Source organism: Ambystoma mexicanum, chromosome 11 (genome assembly GCF_040938575.1).
Source record: "Ambystoma mexicanum isolate Mex_15411 chromosome 11, UKY_AmexF1_1, whole genome shotgun sequence".
Lineage (NCBI taxonomy): Eukaryota > Metazoa > Chordata > Amphibia > Caudata > Ambystomatidae > Ambystoma > Ambystoma mexicanum.
Genome location: NC_090934.1, coordinates 1,410,473,243 through 1,410,490,240, shown reverse-complemented (window position 1 = coordinate 1,410,490,240; position 16,998 = coordinate 1,410,473,243). Strand labels below are relative to the sequence as shown.

At 45.2% G+C, this 16,998-nt stretch overlaps 1 protein-coding gene across 1 annotated transcript in view; it reads right to left on the bottom strand.

The window, feature by feature from the left end:
- IGF1R (insulin like growth factor 1 receptor) overlaps positions 1–16,998 on the bottom strand; it is a 1,701,728-nt gene that overhangs the window by 368,729 nt on the left and 1,316,001 nt on the right. Inside the window, exon 14 of the mRNA XM_069625053.1 lies at positions 4,372–4,531. Coding sequence (XP_069481154.1) covers positions 4,372–4,531 — 160 coding nt within the window. The remainder of the gene's footprint in view (positions 1–4,371; positions 4,532–16,998) is intronic.

Below are 16,998 nucleotides of genomic sequence, written 5' to 3'. Positions count from 1 at the left end.
CTAAAGTCACTGTCTGAATCACAGAAAGCGGGCATGGATTGAGATACCGTGGCAGAGGATCAGGGCTACTATATCAGATCTTTAGTCGAGGAAAGCATTAGGCCCAAATGGTTTCCCAGTTGAGGTATGGAAGATGCTAGGAGAAAAGATTACTGACCCGCTATTGCAGATGCTCCATCACAGCAGGGACGGAGGGCGAGCTACCTCCAGACATCAGGACAGCATCCATAGTGATTTTCCCTAAGAAGAATACATCCCTCAAAAACAGTTGTTAAGACCAATTTCACTAATTAATTGTGAAGCAAAAATTCTGCCCAGGATTCATACGAACCCCCTACAAGAGGTACGGGACAGGGGTGTCCCGTGTCTCCCCCTGCTTTTTACATTGGCAATAGAACCCCTCGCAATATGGTTCCGTGCAGACCCGGATTGGCCAAACATGGTGTGGTCCAACGGACACAAGGGCAGGGTGGAGTTATTTGCTGATGACCTGCTTCTTTTCACAGGAGACCCTGCCAATTCCATCCCGAGGGAGATCTTCAGGGCCTGCAGCGGCCTAAAGGTGAACTGGGGCAAAACTGCCCTATTTCCGTTACGCAGTGGGGGGAGTGCTGTAAATACCAAGCAGATATGGCTATCAGATTAGGCATGACTCATTGAACTATCTGAGAATAAAGATATGCAAGACCCAGGAGGACTTACTCAGAGAAAATCTCAAATTGGTTACCTAAAGTTTCCAGAGTGACAGAGTACATTGGGCTTCTCTCCAGCTCTCGTTACTGAAAGAATACTAATCGGTATCACAATTAGTGGTTGCTAATGACTAGCTACAGATAGAAGCAACAGTACTGAATGTTAAGTGTGAATTAGTGCGGATGCAGCCAGTGGCGCCTCTGCAATATATATACAGCGAGCGTAAGGTGGCCACACTATCTAAATGTAATTGTGGAAAGGATACTCTCGAAGGCTGTAACCTTGTTATACCAAGCGTTCACTTCCCCTGCTGAATTAAACGCAAGGGACAAATGGGGGAGAGATTTCAGTCCCATGGAGGCAGAGGAGTGGGGTGGATTGAAGCACTAACACACGCTAGGGAATATATAATACCAGCCAAGTTACAGCTAACACACCTAAAGTTTCTGCACAGGATGTACTACACAAAAGCTAAGCTTCATAAATGGGGCCGGGCTCCCGACCCACAGTACCTTCGAGGCAGGGTGGCTGCGGGTATGTTCATGTATACAATATGGCACTGCCCGATAATACAGCCAATAATGGTCTAAGGTGGCTACACACCTTTCCACGATGATCCAATACCAACCGATCACAAATTGCTTTTACTGGGCATATGGGGAAGGCGCAAGGGGGCAGACATATCAAATTATGTCTGACAGTTGCACTGGGGCTCGATAGACCCATCATCGGACAAAATTGGGGAAGCTCGGACAAACTGCACATCACAAGCTGGAAAATAGCAGTATGGCCCTTGAACAAAGAGTTTACTGCATGCAAGGATGTCCTCAAAACCATGCATAGATGGGTGGATGCTGTTTGACAGGGATCTGAGAAATCTGATGGTGGGTGCAGTGCTTTACCACACTAGGTGGGTAGCTTATTGGAAGGGGCAAGTGGACCGGCTGCAGCGCTGAACCGACCAGTGCTGTGTACCGTATTTTGAATTGTAACAAGGGATATGATGGTGTTTAACAAGGTGTGCTGGCCGGAGGTAGGGGAGACTTCTGGATGTAATCGGTCGCCAACTAATTTAGAATAGGTGGAGACAATTTTGTACCGGAATATGGCTACTGGCGTGATTAACACTCTTACTACCATTGTACTTATTGCATGCTTGCTATTGACAGATTTATTGCTGATCATTGTCTCGCTGTCTACTGTACTGTGTTATAAAACTAATTAAAAAGTGTTAAAAAAAGTCTCTTAATGCCACAGATTCGAAAAAATAGGCAGATGCACTGTAAATGTCTGCGATGAATATGATCTTTCTTCTCCCGACTAGAGTATCTAAGTGGGAAGTAATACACTTCTTATGGCGGGCTTAGAAAATCAGAGTTAAGCAAGCCATTGGAATATAACGAGAAGGACGGGTAAAGTACTAAGAAGCATTTTTTCACTGCATTGTTGGGGTTATTTTTTCCAGCATATTTGTATGTATGGTTACATTCCTATGTGACTTCAATATGATATATTATGAAGAACAGGAAATATAATGCCCACACCGCAAACATATACTTTGTAAAAGCTACTTGCTTTACATTGACAAATATAATTGTTTTTTGCTTTTATTATGGTACTTTTTTGTTTATGCCTCACTTTAAATCATAGTGTGGGGATTTTAAAAGCATTTTACTCACCATTAATTCCTGGTATATATATGATCTGTTCTTTTACTCTCCTGCCATGATATGGCTACACTTGCGACTCCTGGTATACGCTCCTGCCAGGGTACTGCTTCACTTCCCACTCCCTGTATACTCTCCTGCCAGCAAATTGCTTCACTTCTTACTCCTGGTATACTTTCCTGCCAGGATAACACTTTGCTTCTTGTCTCCCCCTCCTGGGTATGAGTCTCACACTTTATGTCTGCTTGGTGCCTTAATCTTCCAGGGCTTTCTCTTTATTTGAATTACTCTTTCTTTCAACAGCTTCCCACAGTTGGGTCACTAACCCCTTTTCAACATAGTTTGTATTTACTTTATCTCCCCTTTCCACAGGTAGGGTCTCCAACCCGTTCTCTATTCTGTACTTAAGTATTACAGTTCCTCTTTTACGGTTTTGGGTTTCCGTCTCACTTCTAACAATGTTCATATAAACATCGCCCACTCCTTTGGAATACTGGGTCTCCGACCAGCTTTCACCAATGTTATTTATGTAAACTCTGTTGTAGTTTTCAGTGACTTTCTCTCACAAATTCTGCGTGACATGACATTCGCTGCTAGCACCCCGGTAACTCATTTTGTCTCCCTAGGCTTACCTTGCATCACTGACAGTTCTCGCATCTCCTCTTTGGCTTCTTGTCCGGTCCGCTGACTAGGCATCCATCCTGTGAGCTGGTCCGTCTTAGCTCTGGTCTCCTGCTGCTCATGATCACCAGGCTTCTTTCAGTTTAGTTCTTCCTCACACCGTCCGATATAGCCTCCACTCTATGATTCATAAGCTTCTCGCTTCTGGCGTTCTTGACGACGTTCGCAGCCACGTCGACAACGTCAGGCTCTGCCACACACACACTCTTTCTATTGCTATCAGCTGTGGCTGTTTTAAAGTTTCCAGCATTAGTCAAAAGCTTCCAAAGACCAGAACGTGGCATTGGTTTAACGCTTCTAGGCATCTCCATTGATCCATCTTTCCTCCTTGTACTTGAATGGGGGGCGGTGGGGTGCAGGAGACAAACAAGGCATTCTTCTTCTACTTTACAATAGGCCATACAAGTGGGTTGTGAAGGTGTATGTGTATCATGGGGATTTATGACTTCAAGATTATGTTGATCTATGATGTTCCTACCTCTCTGGAGTTTGGCTTGCCCCATGTGATCCTTCCGCCGACAGTCACCCTCCGGGTCGTTGTCAGGTAACTTCTGTCCTTCCATGGCCACATAAGAGAAGCTTCCATCCAGAGAGCCGGGGGCCATATCGCTAGATTCGTCACAGCACATATTAAAGTAATTAAAATTTTCCTGTGTAAAAAGCTAGGGCGATTCAAGAGTATCTCCGTTGCACTTCACTATAAGGTACTGTGTGCAATGTTAAAAATATCAGAATTCAAAAGGGAAACAGTTTCCCAGTACTGAAAGTCTGATAGGACTCATCGGTTTCCCCTTAACAAATGAGCAAAGGGACGTGAAGCTGAAGGCTTTACTTTCCTTCAAAAAGTCAGGCCAGGATCTTAAACAGCAGAAAGAATGGAATTCCATAGAAAACTATGGAGGGAAAGTGGTAAAAAGAAAATCTTTCCTAACAACGATGATGACATTTTTCAAAGTTTGCAGGTACTTGTTTTCTGACTAAGAAAACATCAAGGAGCTGATATATTGATGGAATTGAGAACGTGGCAGAAAAACGCGACTATTACACAATATTTCCAATGAATTTATTTAAAACTATATAAGGGCAAATGTCCCCAATTAGCCCCCTACAAACACTCTTTAATCACACTATTGCACTGTATACATTTGTAGATGCTTGATCTGAAGCAGTTGCACTTACTATGCAAAAGTAACCAACAAGATTTAGTGTTTACACTCATTCAGCTCTGTAAATACAAAGCTAGCGTGAAAGGGAACAACATTTTTGCGCCTCATTCGGTAAACCATGTTCAAATGCCATATATAGAAAAATGACTTTGCCCCTTTCTTACGTTTTGCTTGGACGTAGAAGGTTATGGGCTCAGTCCATGCTCCACTTCCAGACAGAGAGATCGCTTGGACTTGAGAAGAGTAGTTTCCAGGATTCAGGCGGCTGAGCTTGGCCCCTCCCATCTGCCTGTAGTCCTGCCGCGAAACACACTCTCGCTGCATCTATGAGGAGAAAAGAAAATGTGTGCAACTCTGTCATTATTTTACTACTGAAAATTATGCAAGAATAGTTCTCCTTTTACTGGACATCACCTCTATGTGCTTGAAATAGAACGCAACTTATCATTTAACTTTAAAAATGTTACACATGTATGTTCATTTGGCTTTATTAGGTATTATTGACTATGACTGCAAATCCTACTCATCGTGCACAGGCTTATCTCATCTCCTGGGGCAGTTGAAAATACTTCCTTTTTTATAGCATTGCTTTCTCTTGGCGCTGTCACCCCCACACTTGCAATGGGCACGGTCTTAACTATATCACCTCCATTGCTGGGACTAAAGAAGGTGCATTGATAACTACTAGATCACATTCATCTAAGTCTCTATACTTGCTTGGCACAGATCTGCTTCACTGTGACCAGAACATGCACTTCCACCTCTTCTACAGAGGTTATTTTTTCGGGGTCCTAAGAATTCATGTCCTGATATGCTTGATTACGCATGATTAATTGCTCTTTTATTCGGGTACCTTTTCCGACCATTTTTCCTGGATAGTACTCAATTTCTTCTATGATCACAGACCTTGACATAGAAGACTATTTTCTACACCCTCCAATTCTTAACTCCTTTGCTCTTATGGTATTAGTGTACATTTTCTATATTAAGTGGGCACAATGCAGTGGGCTTTTGTCTCTTTGTCCTTTTGTGCTAGCAGTACTTTTCACCCAAACAAATATATTTAATTGCTGTGTTTTCGCATCTTTCCTGTTATCAAAAAATCTTACTTTTTCATTGATGTTCCTATATTTCATTTTGATTTTGTTGTCCGTTGGTATGGCAGTTTCAGTCTTGCCAAGGGCTCAAAAGAGAATCAGTGGTGTCCTGGCTCTTCTTCGTATCAGTAAGAAAAATTGAGAAACTTCCATTACAGAGTTTGGATTGTTTTCGATGAGGAACTATGGCATTGAGGACTGCTCTCTTTAAACTTATTCAAGCACTCTACTTGCCCATTATCTATAAGGCACCAGAGGGCCACCTTTATGATTGAATTCATTTTTGATTCATGTAATCTTGTATTTCCTTGGATATGAACTGGATGTAAAGGTTGGTCACCATTTGGAATGCTGCCCCTTCCCTCCAAAATACTTCTTATAAAAACCATGGCTATGGAAGTTGTGATGTCGACAAATTTGAACTCTGCACACTTGAAGGCTGCGACGAATCCCGAGATGTTGTCACTTCTCCCCGACGGGGAGCCCCTCCAATGGGACCAAGTAGGTGAGGCCGCTACCCAATAGTCCCCCGGGAAGGAGATAGGGGGACGGGTACTCAGCAGGAGGATTTCATGGGTAGAGACTCCGCTCTGGGGATCAGAGGGAACATCTCAAGAGAATGTGGTACAACATCCCTAACCCACTTCCTTTACCTCCCCTCAGTCCATGAGGTCCATCTCCCTCAAACCCCATTGCCCCATGCAACAGTCCTTCATGTTACACTCTCCCATGCATGTCGGCTAGGTTGATGAGGCAGCAGTCACTGAGACGAGGAAGAGCAGGGCTGACTGGACTACCACCACCAATGGAGAGACTGAGACGAGGAGGAGGCGGAACAGAGGCATGCCAAGCCCTCTAGGGAATTGGAAAGACCCATCTAGATTGCATCAGCAATTACAGATAAAAAGTAAAGGATGACTCGCGTAGCAGTCCTACCTCCCTTTCCTAGCTAGCCCTGAAACGTAAATAAAGACTACTTTCCTTTAATATATACATGCCTCCAGCGTCATCTCTTCATACCCAGAACCCAGCTACAAGTGGCGATGAGGATGTTTCTTGTAATGAGTCCAGAGATGACAGAATTGAGCCCAGATGAGGTGGCGCCCCTTGCGAAGGATAATATGCCCAGTGGATCCAGTGAAGGAAGTCTCAAAGTCTCACAGCCTGTGAGTGAAGATTAGCCCAAGTGAGCATTAAAGCCTAGGTATAAGTCCTGTCAATGGTGGGGTACATTGGACAAAGGAGTCAGGGGGAGGGAGACTTTCCCCCTGGCATTGTGAACTGTGAAACTAAAGCCAAGAAGAGGGAGTCATTCTCCCCCTGGTGGTGTTAACTGTGAAAGTAAAAGCCATAAAACCAACTGAAGAGTGTGTCCAGGAAGAGTGAGTCATTCCACCCTCGCTTTGTGTGCACAGGAGTGCCTGGTCTGCCTGTCCTAATGCTGCTGTGATTGGCCCTCACCTTCCCCTAAAGGCCAATCCAGGTTCCGGCAGGCTGTCCCACTTCTGACAAAGGTCCACAATAAGGCCCCTGTCTGACACTGGAGGGAGCCCCCTCCGTGCCACAACTTATGACCATCTGCCTCTTGGCAACACTCCCAATGTACATACTGACCATTCCCCCTGCACACTCGGACAACAAACATTAACATGCTTTTTCCCCTTCTCTGGTAATCATCACGGATCACATCTGCCTGGTCTACACACCTCCCTTCACACTCGGACTGCTTTGATTGTCTCTTGCTCCTTCCCTACCTACCCAACTGTAAATTCCAATCTCTGCACCAACTGAAATATTTAACTTGCTGTGCCTCTTACTAAATGTTCTCTAATGTCTTTTTCTGCCCTGCTTCAAAAATGAAAAAACAATTTTTTCCATATCGTTTTTATTAACCTTTTCAATACAACATACCAAACAAAACTCCCCCTCCCACTTCACCCATTGATCCGGTCATGAGCTTGATCACTTCCAATCCACTTTTCATTGAGCACCGTCTGTTGGTTCCCCTTTCGACCGACTTCCGCCTCTCCTCCATGTCCTTTCATTCACTGGCAAGTCCCTTACAGCAGTCCCAGCAGTCTTGTTCTTTTTGAACACCAAGCTCCCCTCGCCCCGTCCTTGAGATACTCCATAACTATTGCCCAGTCTGCCTGGAAACCTTGGTGATCTCCTTGCAGTGAATGGGACACCCAAACCATGGTCACGAAATTCCACACCTTGCCCACCCATTCATGCTCCGTTGGTGGATCTTTTGATTTTCACCTTTGCGCCTCTGACAGGGCACTCGCCATCATCAGGATAACAGACTTTACGCTCTTTTTTTATAGATAGGTCCCCTAAGTGGGCGCCTCATGTACTCAATTTCCTTTATCCCCAGGATCCACCTTAATGCTTCCAATATTGTATCCCAGAAGGTCTGAATATGATGGCTTTCCCACCAGATGTGGCTCCAGGATCCCACCATACCACATCCCCTCCAGCACATTTCTGATACAGAGTTGTAGAATTTATGAAGCCTTTCCAGCGTTAAGTGCCGCTGCAGTATTATCTTTATCCAGATTTACTGGATCTGGAGAGATCTAGTTAGCTTGGGGATGTGTGTCCAGAGTTGTTTCCATTCGCCTTCCTCTATCAAAATGTCCCCTGATTTTTCCCATTTTTCCATATATTTTCTCTTCCCTGTTTCTTCCGCCTGTTTGGCCAATGAATAGATAGCCCCCACCAGGTGTGCATTTCCAGATTCCCTTGTGAGGTAGCTTTCGAATGGGGTTAAGGCTCTGGTCGCCCCTTGCCTTACAGGGCCCTGCAGGACCCAATGTCGTATTTGGGTATATCTGTATCTTTCCTCCTCTCCCACTCCAAAGTCCTTTTTGCATTGGATAAAGGTTTTAATTTGGATCCCCTCGAACATATCCCGGAGTCTGAAACACCCCCCTTCTTGCCATCTGTTAAATCCGGTCATGCTCATCCCAGGGGAAAATTGAGAATTATCGAATAGTGGAGTACATGGCAAGGGGAATGTAGTAAAATGCAATACTCTGCGGTGACCACTGGATATTGGACTGTATGCACAGCATGTGATTCTAAGACGATTAACAAGCATCAGAAACGTATATACCGGTCTGTCTCCTTTCGGTTTCCACAACACCTCGGCGAAGTTCTCGCCCACTACCGCCTCATCGATCTCCCTCCATACTTTCTCTCGGTCATTGCTCAGCCAGTCCCTAATCACTCTTATCTGTGTCGCCTCATAATAAACTCTGAAGTCCCATTCACCACCTATTTCAGGCATCATCATGACTTGCTGTGCTAACCTCAGCCTTTTCTGGTTCCACACATCTCCCCACACACTCTTGAAGGGTCCGAAAGAAGGAGGGGGCAACTTGTATCGGGAGGGTCAGGAAATAGTATAGCACTTAAGGGAGAATTGCCATTTTGAGCATGTTGAGTCTGCCCATCCAAGTTACATTTAACATGCTCCAGTCCACTAGTTTACTCTTAATACTCTCCAATAGATGTAGATAGTTAGCTGCATAGAGCGTATCCATTTTATTAGTGAGTGAGGTTGATCCCCAGATATTTTATAGATTCCTCCATCCATCTGTATGGTAACTCTTTCCGGAGGTCTTGCTGTATGGGGCAGGAAAACGTCAGGTTCAGTATCTCTGACTTGTGGGGGTTGATTTTAAGACTTGCTACTTCCCCAAACCTTTTCAACTCCTCTTTCAGGGCCTCCAAGGATTTTCCCGGGTTCTGTAGGGTTAACACATATCGTCCGCAAAAGCATCAGTTTTGTGTTCCCTCCCTCCAAACTTAATGCCCTGTATATCCTTATTGATCCTCACTGCTTCCAGTGGCGGTTCCAAGTGGATGGCGTATAACAGTGGCGATAGGGGACACCATGTTTCATTCCCCTTTGGACAGAGGTAGTGGCTGATAGCTGGCCATTTATTGCCAAGCGTAGAGAGGGATTTTGCTTTGTTATGAAAAGGAACCATCAAAGGAACTAACCAGGATGCCTGTCAAAAGCCTTTTCAGCATCAAGTGCAATGAGGAGTGAGGGCGTGCCCCTCTTCCCAACTTTTTCTAGGTGGTGAGCTAATCTTTTGGTATTATTGCTCGTCTGCCTGCCCTTGATAAATCCCGACTGGTCTGTGATAATGATATGGGGGGTGTGGGGGGGGGGGGGGGGGGGGGAGTACATACTCCAACCGGTTTGTTAGGATTTATGTGTAGATCTTAGTACCTACATTTATATGGGCAATTGGTCTGTATGATCCACATGAGGAGAGGTCTTTACCCTGTTTTGGTATCAAAACCACTTTTGATTCTTCCATCAATTTTCTCTGACCTTCCAAACTTATCATATAGGGGAACCAGATAAGGAATTAAAGTCTCCCTGAAAGTATAGAATTCAGAAGTAAACCCGTCCGGCCCTGGGGATTTGTTGATTGACAGGGATGAGTTGGCCCTCCTCACCTCATCGCTTGTAATTTCCTGATCCAGCACCTCTCTTTCTTGTTGGGTAATTCGTGCTATCTTTTTGTTGTCTGCTTGGTATACCAGTTGTTCCCCTTCTGTGCTGTATAGACGGGAGTAAAATTTACAAAATTCCCAGGATGTCTTCTGTGTGTGTGTGCTGACTCCCCCCTTCTAGTTTAATTCTCAGTATTGTTTTAGCATTTTCTTCCCTTTGCAGCATCCTTGCTAACAACCTATCAGCCTTATTGGCTTTGACACAGTACTTTTGCCTAAGGAACGCTAGGGAGCGTTCCGCCGCCCTTGCCTGTAAGTGCTCTAGTTGTCCCCTTATTGCCCTATATTCCGGCCAGGTTCCCCCGCTTACTCCACTCCCCATTTGTGTCATTACCTCCTTTAACTTCCTTTCGAGTTCACCCTCTACTTTCCTTAGCTCCTTAACACCTGCTGTGTGTTTTCATTGCCATAATCCTGCCCCTTATCGCAGCTTTGAACGCGTCCCACCAAATCTTTATAGAAGTATCCTCTTCCCCATTGTCCCGGAAGAACTGCCCTATTCCGTCTCCGATCACCTCCCTCAGTATACTGTCCTTTAAGAGATAGGATGGGTAGCTCCACTTCCACACTCCCGGGGGTCCTCCCCTCCTTGCTAGTTGCAGTGTAATGGGCATATGGAGTGGCAGTGAGTGGCAGTCTTGCAGTCTGCCCCTGCTGTTCCAGTCTTCTGTCTGTGTCTACACTACTGAGGAGGCGTGTTTCCTGCTACCTACCCACCTCCTTAAAAGCTCACTACCTCCGCGGAGCAGACGCGGAGTGGCGGTGAGTGGCAGTCTTTTGTCTGTCCCTGCTGTTCCAGTCTTTTGTCTGTGTCTACACTACTGAGTAGGCGTGTTTCCTGCTACCGACCTACCTCCTTAAAAGCTCACTACCTCCGCGGAGCGGACGTGGAGTGGCGGTGAGTGGCAGTCTTGCAGTCTGTCCCTGTTGTTCCAGTCTTTTGTCTGTGTCTACACTACCGAGTAGGCGTGTTTCCTGCTACCGACCTACCTCCTTAAAAGCTCACTACCTCCGCGGAGCAGACGCGGAGTGGCGGTGAGTGGCAGTCTCGCAGTCTGTCCCTGCTGTTCCAGTCTTCTGTCTGTGTCTACACTACCGAGGAGGCGTGTTTCCTGCTACCTACCTACCTCCTTAAAAGCTCACGGCCGCCCCGCCGACTCCTTCCCCAGCTTCAGAGGACGACACAGGACGCCGCCTGAGGAGTTTGCGCTCCCGTATGGAGCCCCTAACGGAACCTTCTTCCAGTAAATCAACCAGTATTCATATTAATACACCAGACATTCAGTTACAACCTGATCTCTCAAGAACTGAGAACCAAATACACACAGAAAGTGTCATGCCAACACCTCCTATAGACGTCTTCAAAAACTGTAAAGCTCACCCCACCCCAACTCCCCCCCCCCGAAACAAAAACTTACCCTGTGTGAGACCTACAAGGACACCCCGGCATCCTGTATGGTCCCCGCTCGACTCTGCGCTGGTCTGTCCGTGCCCAGAGCTCCGCTGTCCCCCAGAGGGGCGGCCGCGTTGAGACCTCCTGGCGCACCGTCCTGCGGAGTCTGCCTTGGCCAAAGTGAACGCCTTGCCGGCGGCTCCTGGGCTGAGCTCCGCTGACGAGGGAGAGTCGCCTGGGAGCCTGGCGAGTGGGCGCCAGGTGGGGGAGGGAGATTGCCGCAACTTGGGTTCGCACGAACAGCGGACAGCCGTGCTCCCACAGACGCTTAAAGCCATGAGCCGTGCGAGAAACGGCGAAAGTGAAAGCAACACAGAGGCGGCTCCTTTTATTACCGTATTAACGATAAAAGCCACAATACATGCGAGCCAAACAGCAGCTGTAACCACGGAAGCCCAAGTTCAACCAGAGACCAATGCAGAAAACTCACCGGACACTGGCTTCTATGAAAAAGAACCAATAGCCCCACCAAATGGGAAAAAAAGACCACGTAAAGTGAGAGACCTAATTGAAGAAACAGAGACCCCACCCCAGGCAAATAAAACAATGAAATTACTGGTCAGGTATAAGACGACTCTAAAACAAGGAAAGACAAACAAACCTGGATACGGGGGTCAAAAGGGCACAAAAAAGGGAACAAAGAACTTCCCTCCTTAAAATTACTATCAGATTTCTTTTGCAGACATTCAAAAGCCATACAAGAAAAATGTCAAGAACTAACCGATGCTGAAATCCTTGAAGCCGTACATGAAATTACCCCCCGCGCAAACTGACTATTGTAACCCAAAAATCTTCCCAACCGTCAATGAGAAGCGGAGATCTTTTCAATCAGAATATCAGTAAGGATAAATGGCAATTTACAGGAAATATTCCATCCACATTGGTACCCCCTAAGGGCACTCGACCAAGCAGTGATCCGGTTCCAGACATAAATCCTCTGCCTATGCTCTCCTCTACACCGCAAAAGGTAAATAAAGATCCGAACACCCTCGAACTCCATGATTCCCCCCAACAAGAACCACCAAACCACACCACCAAAGATGTAGAATCTGAACCTTCAAATAGGAGTCCCACCCCGAATGCCAACACGAGAGCGGAGGCCGCAAACCCAATAACAAGCACTAACCTAACACCTGCCAGAGAGAAGCCTCCCCTTAGGACTAAAACTCCCCTACAAAAAGATTTGTTAATAAACAGAGGCTCTCGGGCCGCTTTGGCAGAAAACGATATCAACAAAGAGCAACAGGAAAACCTAACATTTCCCATTATGGGAAAGTCACCCATGCATGAAAGAAAAGCCGGGAAACACCTACGAGAATAGAAACATTATGAAAACAAAAAATAGACTACAATTTTGGAAATCTTTGGACAACTTTTATACAAACCTGGACACTACAACCATCCACGAAGACATTTCTTGGACCAACTTAACAAGTTACCACCCCAAATAGGCTCACCATCAACATGGCACCTATCCCCTTTAAAGTCAACACCACCTTCGCAAAGCTCTTCAACACCTAAAGAAACGCAATAAAAAAACCCAGATATGTGCACCTTGATGTCGGCAATCACGATTGCCCTGACACCTTTCACTAAACTGTACGAGACTATCGGAGACGTACTCAAAAGACCATACATCGATCCAAGCCTCGATGTTAACCAAATTAACCTTCCTAGACCAACTTAAACCATCAGGCGAAAGCCCCAAAGAGGCCGCAGTGATTATGAGACAAGCAGGTCAAATAGGGATTTCCCAGAAATCAGAAGGTACCCAAACTCTTCCCTTTATCGACTTAACATCAATAAGGTCTCCACCAACTGCCAAGGCGTCTGACCCCCAAAAACCCTGCAGCAGTCAAACCAAAACCTAATGTGACATCAACACTCAAACCTATTTTCCACTTTGCGGGGATAACAAAAGGAAAAACGACTTTTCCTACGCCTCTTAAAATCTTCTGCGCCACAGCCAAAACCACCAGTAAAAGAAGCTTGAGCGCCTCCTATTGAAGAAATTGTGACAATCAATCATTCACCTAGAGAAATAGAAGAATCCTTAGAGACCGAAGAGTTGATGAACCTCACACAACATCTAGTTGACTCGACCACTAGTCCTAACTTGGAGGCCCAAGAAAATTCGGAAATGTGAAAAAGGACCCCCCAATTCAAACCATCCATCAACGGTAACCCTGACCTACCGGAGTCACCGTTCTTTACCCTTGAGCACCGCAGACGTCATGCGATCATGAAATAGAACAATGATCATAGAGCCAACGCTCAATATCTTTCCCCTGCTTCTCATTCCAGAAAGATCTACAGAACTTCTGAAGAAAGAAAACGAGGCAAGTCCAGTCATTACCCAAAGAAAAAACCACGATGACAAATGCCACAGGAGAACTTGTGACTATAGATCTACTGAACGTCTCGAGAAACCTGTACCCAGAGAGCAGATAAAGAGACCCTCAAAGGCTCCTTACAGACCAAAATCTGTTATTCACCAAAAAAAAAATCTAGCCCCGATGGATACTCAAACTTGAACAGATCCCGGGTAACCACGACGACATAATTTTAAACAGAAGAGCGGTAATTGAACTATTCTATCAGATCCCCAAATTACGCTCAGTGAAATCATCGGACCTATAGATCGTTGACCCAAGTCATGAACGCTCAAAGGCAATCTCTCATCTATATATAGCATCATCAACCATAAACAACCTCCTAAGAGAAGCCACAGAAGACTTTCAAATCATGGGCTACGATCTGCCAGAATCATCTAGGAAAATCAAAGAGAACAGAAACCCGGAACCTAAAATAATCTTGGAACCAGTGCAAAAACCTGTACAACGAAGACCAACTAGCGCCGATTGCCGGAATACACTAAAGAGTTCAAGATACGACGCAACGACTAAATAATCCCACTCCTCTATCAACCATAATAAACCAATGACGGTAGCTGCAAAACCAGTAGATTGAATTATTAAGTCCGCACATCACAATCTTCCAAATCCAAAGGATCACAGTTCCTCAAGAGCTCTCCTCAGACTCTAACCCCCAAGCAAACAACACGCACTTAAAAGAACCTCTGAAAATCCAAAGAAAAATTCTGAACAAGATCTTCTCTCCTACGACAAAACCACAACCTACCATCTCATTCCAATCTATGTGGTCATGGCTTCTAAACGCCTTAAAGATACGCCGGCAAAAATAGCCATCCAAGATCAACGTATTCATCCCTACGAGTGACCAACGTGCGACAACATACCATGAATCAATAAAGCTGTGCTCATGAAACACCAGGGGCTTTACTCATTTAATAGTCCCCGGCTCCATTGACTTGAGTGACTATGATATTATATGCCTGCAGGAGACGTCGTTGCTCCAAACACCTACCCTTGACGGCTCCGAGACCCACACCGCCGCAGCAAAAAGAGGGTCCACTGGACACCACACAGCGGGACTTCTAATTGCTATATACAACGGACAGGGTTTATCGTGCACTCAAAAATTGAAAGAAAACAATTCCATGCTGATGGTTAAACTAAACTGGTCATCAATTGACGTGGAAAAAAACAAAACCCTGACAAAGTTGGTGGTCATTATCACTATTTATTGGAATCCAGAGATTATTGACTGCACGAAACTCATTAACATGATTGAGACGGAAATCGACTGGATTCAAGTAAACCTCAAAACCGACCATATTGTGATATGTGGTGACCTCAACATTAACTGCCAGATCAACACAACACTTACCACGACCAAGCCAAGGAGACCTCAACTTGAACAGAGGGCAACTAAATGGTTGAAATTGATGAAGTCTAGATCGTTCTCAAATTTAGATTCGGTCTTCCATAATCCTAACAGAACTCCGACCTGGGAAAGAGAAACTCTAAATCATCAATCGACCACATCTTTGTGTCAAGATCACTATTACCACAAATAACATCCTTCGAAGTGGCAAGAACATCTGCAAGTGATCATAATCTCCTACAAACCTCATGGTCTTCAAACCTTACAAAAAACCCAACCATGCCATCTAATCTCGACGTTAACTGTCAAGGCGCAAGACTCAGAATGACAACGAAAGCAATAAGCTCCTTAATGGCAGCTACAGGGGTTTAAAAAACCACGAAAACTTAACGATAGTGGATTACATCTCGCTACTGATCACATTTAAAATCCTGCATGGAAAAAATAAACACCTTAAGACACAGCAAAAACACGTTTACGATAAACTGGTTGCGGAAAAAGAGGGACCTTAGAAGAACAAAAAAAGACAGGCTCATAAACTAGAACCATCCATCACAGCAAAAGTTGTCTGTGAGGCACAAAGATCCTATACATTTTGGTTAAGAAGCTACTGTCACATTTTATACCAACAAGATGCTGAGAAAATTCTCGTAGCAATTAACGGGAACCATGCTAGAGACTTTTGGTCGCTTCTACACTCATCAGCAGGTGCCCCTCCTTCTCAACTAAATGGAATTGGAGAATCTACTTGGGAAGCCTATTTCTACTCTCTCTTCAAACTCCCTAAATCTACTCAAGAGGACACGATCCTACATGACAGTTCATGGATACAGCTAGATAACAAAGAAGACATTCTGGCCCTGATAAGAAATCTAAAACCATCTCGTGCTCCAGGTCCGGATGGTATTACTAACTTTGATCTGAAATCTCACCCTGATGCCTGGTCATCGCTCTTAAGTGACATTTTCGGACGTTGAGCTTCCTCCAAATCCTTTCCTCCATCATGGAACTGCGCTAACATTGTACCCATCTATAGGGCCGACCCGGCAAACTATTGCCCAATCGCCCTTCTAGACCATATAGGCAAAGTTTTTGGCTCTCTCCTTCTTCAACACTTTACAGTCTGGGCAAACAAAGCCCCTTGCCAGGACCATCTACAGACTGGATTAAAAAAGAATATGGGTACAAATGTGAACATCTTCATCTTGAGCGCGCTGTTAAGTAAGATCTTAGAAGGCCACCCCAGAATTTTCATCGTATTTGTGGACCTAACCCAGGCATTCGACCGAGTCGATCGCTCAAGATTGTGGCAGAAACTCTCTAACTGGAAATGCCCCCATGAGTTGTTGAACCCGATCAAGGCCCTATACACCAATACGTCCATGCGAGCCCGACTTAACCAGCAAGGGACCCTCTCTGACAAGATCAACACAGCCAGAGGAGTTAAACAGGGCTGCCCCCTGGCCCCAGCCCTGTTCTGAACGTATCTAGGCGACTTCCAGGAATCCGAAAATGCAATTCGATCTTTTCCACCAAAACTTGGAGGAGATCAGATCAGTCGACTACTATACGCCGACGACCTGATCCTCCTAGACTACACCCCAATAGGCCTCCAACGCCAACTCAATAACTTACAACAATAGATGGTGGAAAACAACCTGGAAATAAACAGAGAAAACGAAAATGATTATCGAAAAATCAACTAAGAAGAATGAAAATATCTCTCTTCGCCTAGGTTCAGCTATCGTCGAAAAAGTTTCAAACTTCAAATAGCTAGGAGTCACACTAGACAACTCGGCAAAAGAAAAAGCTATGCAGGATACTCTGTATGAGAAAACAAAAAAATTGGCTGCTCAAGGGAAAGCCATAGATATCAAATAAGGACGTTATTCCTCCATTCCGATCAGAGACTTCTACAAGATGAAGCTGACACCATCTTTAACCTACGGCTCAGAAGC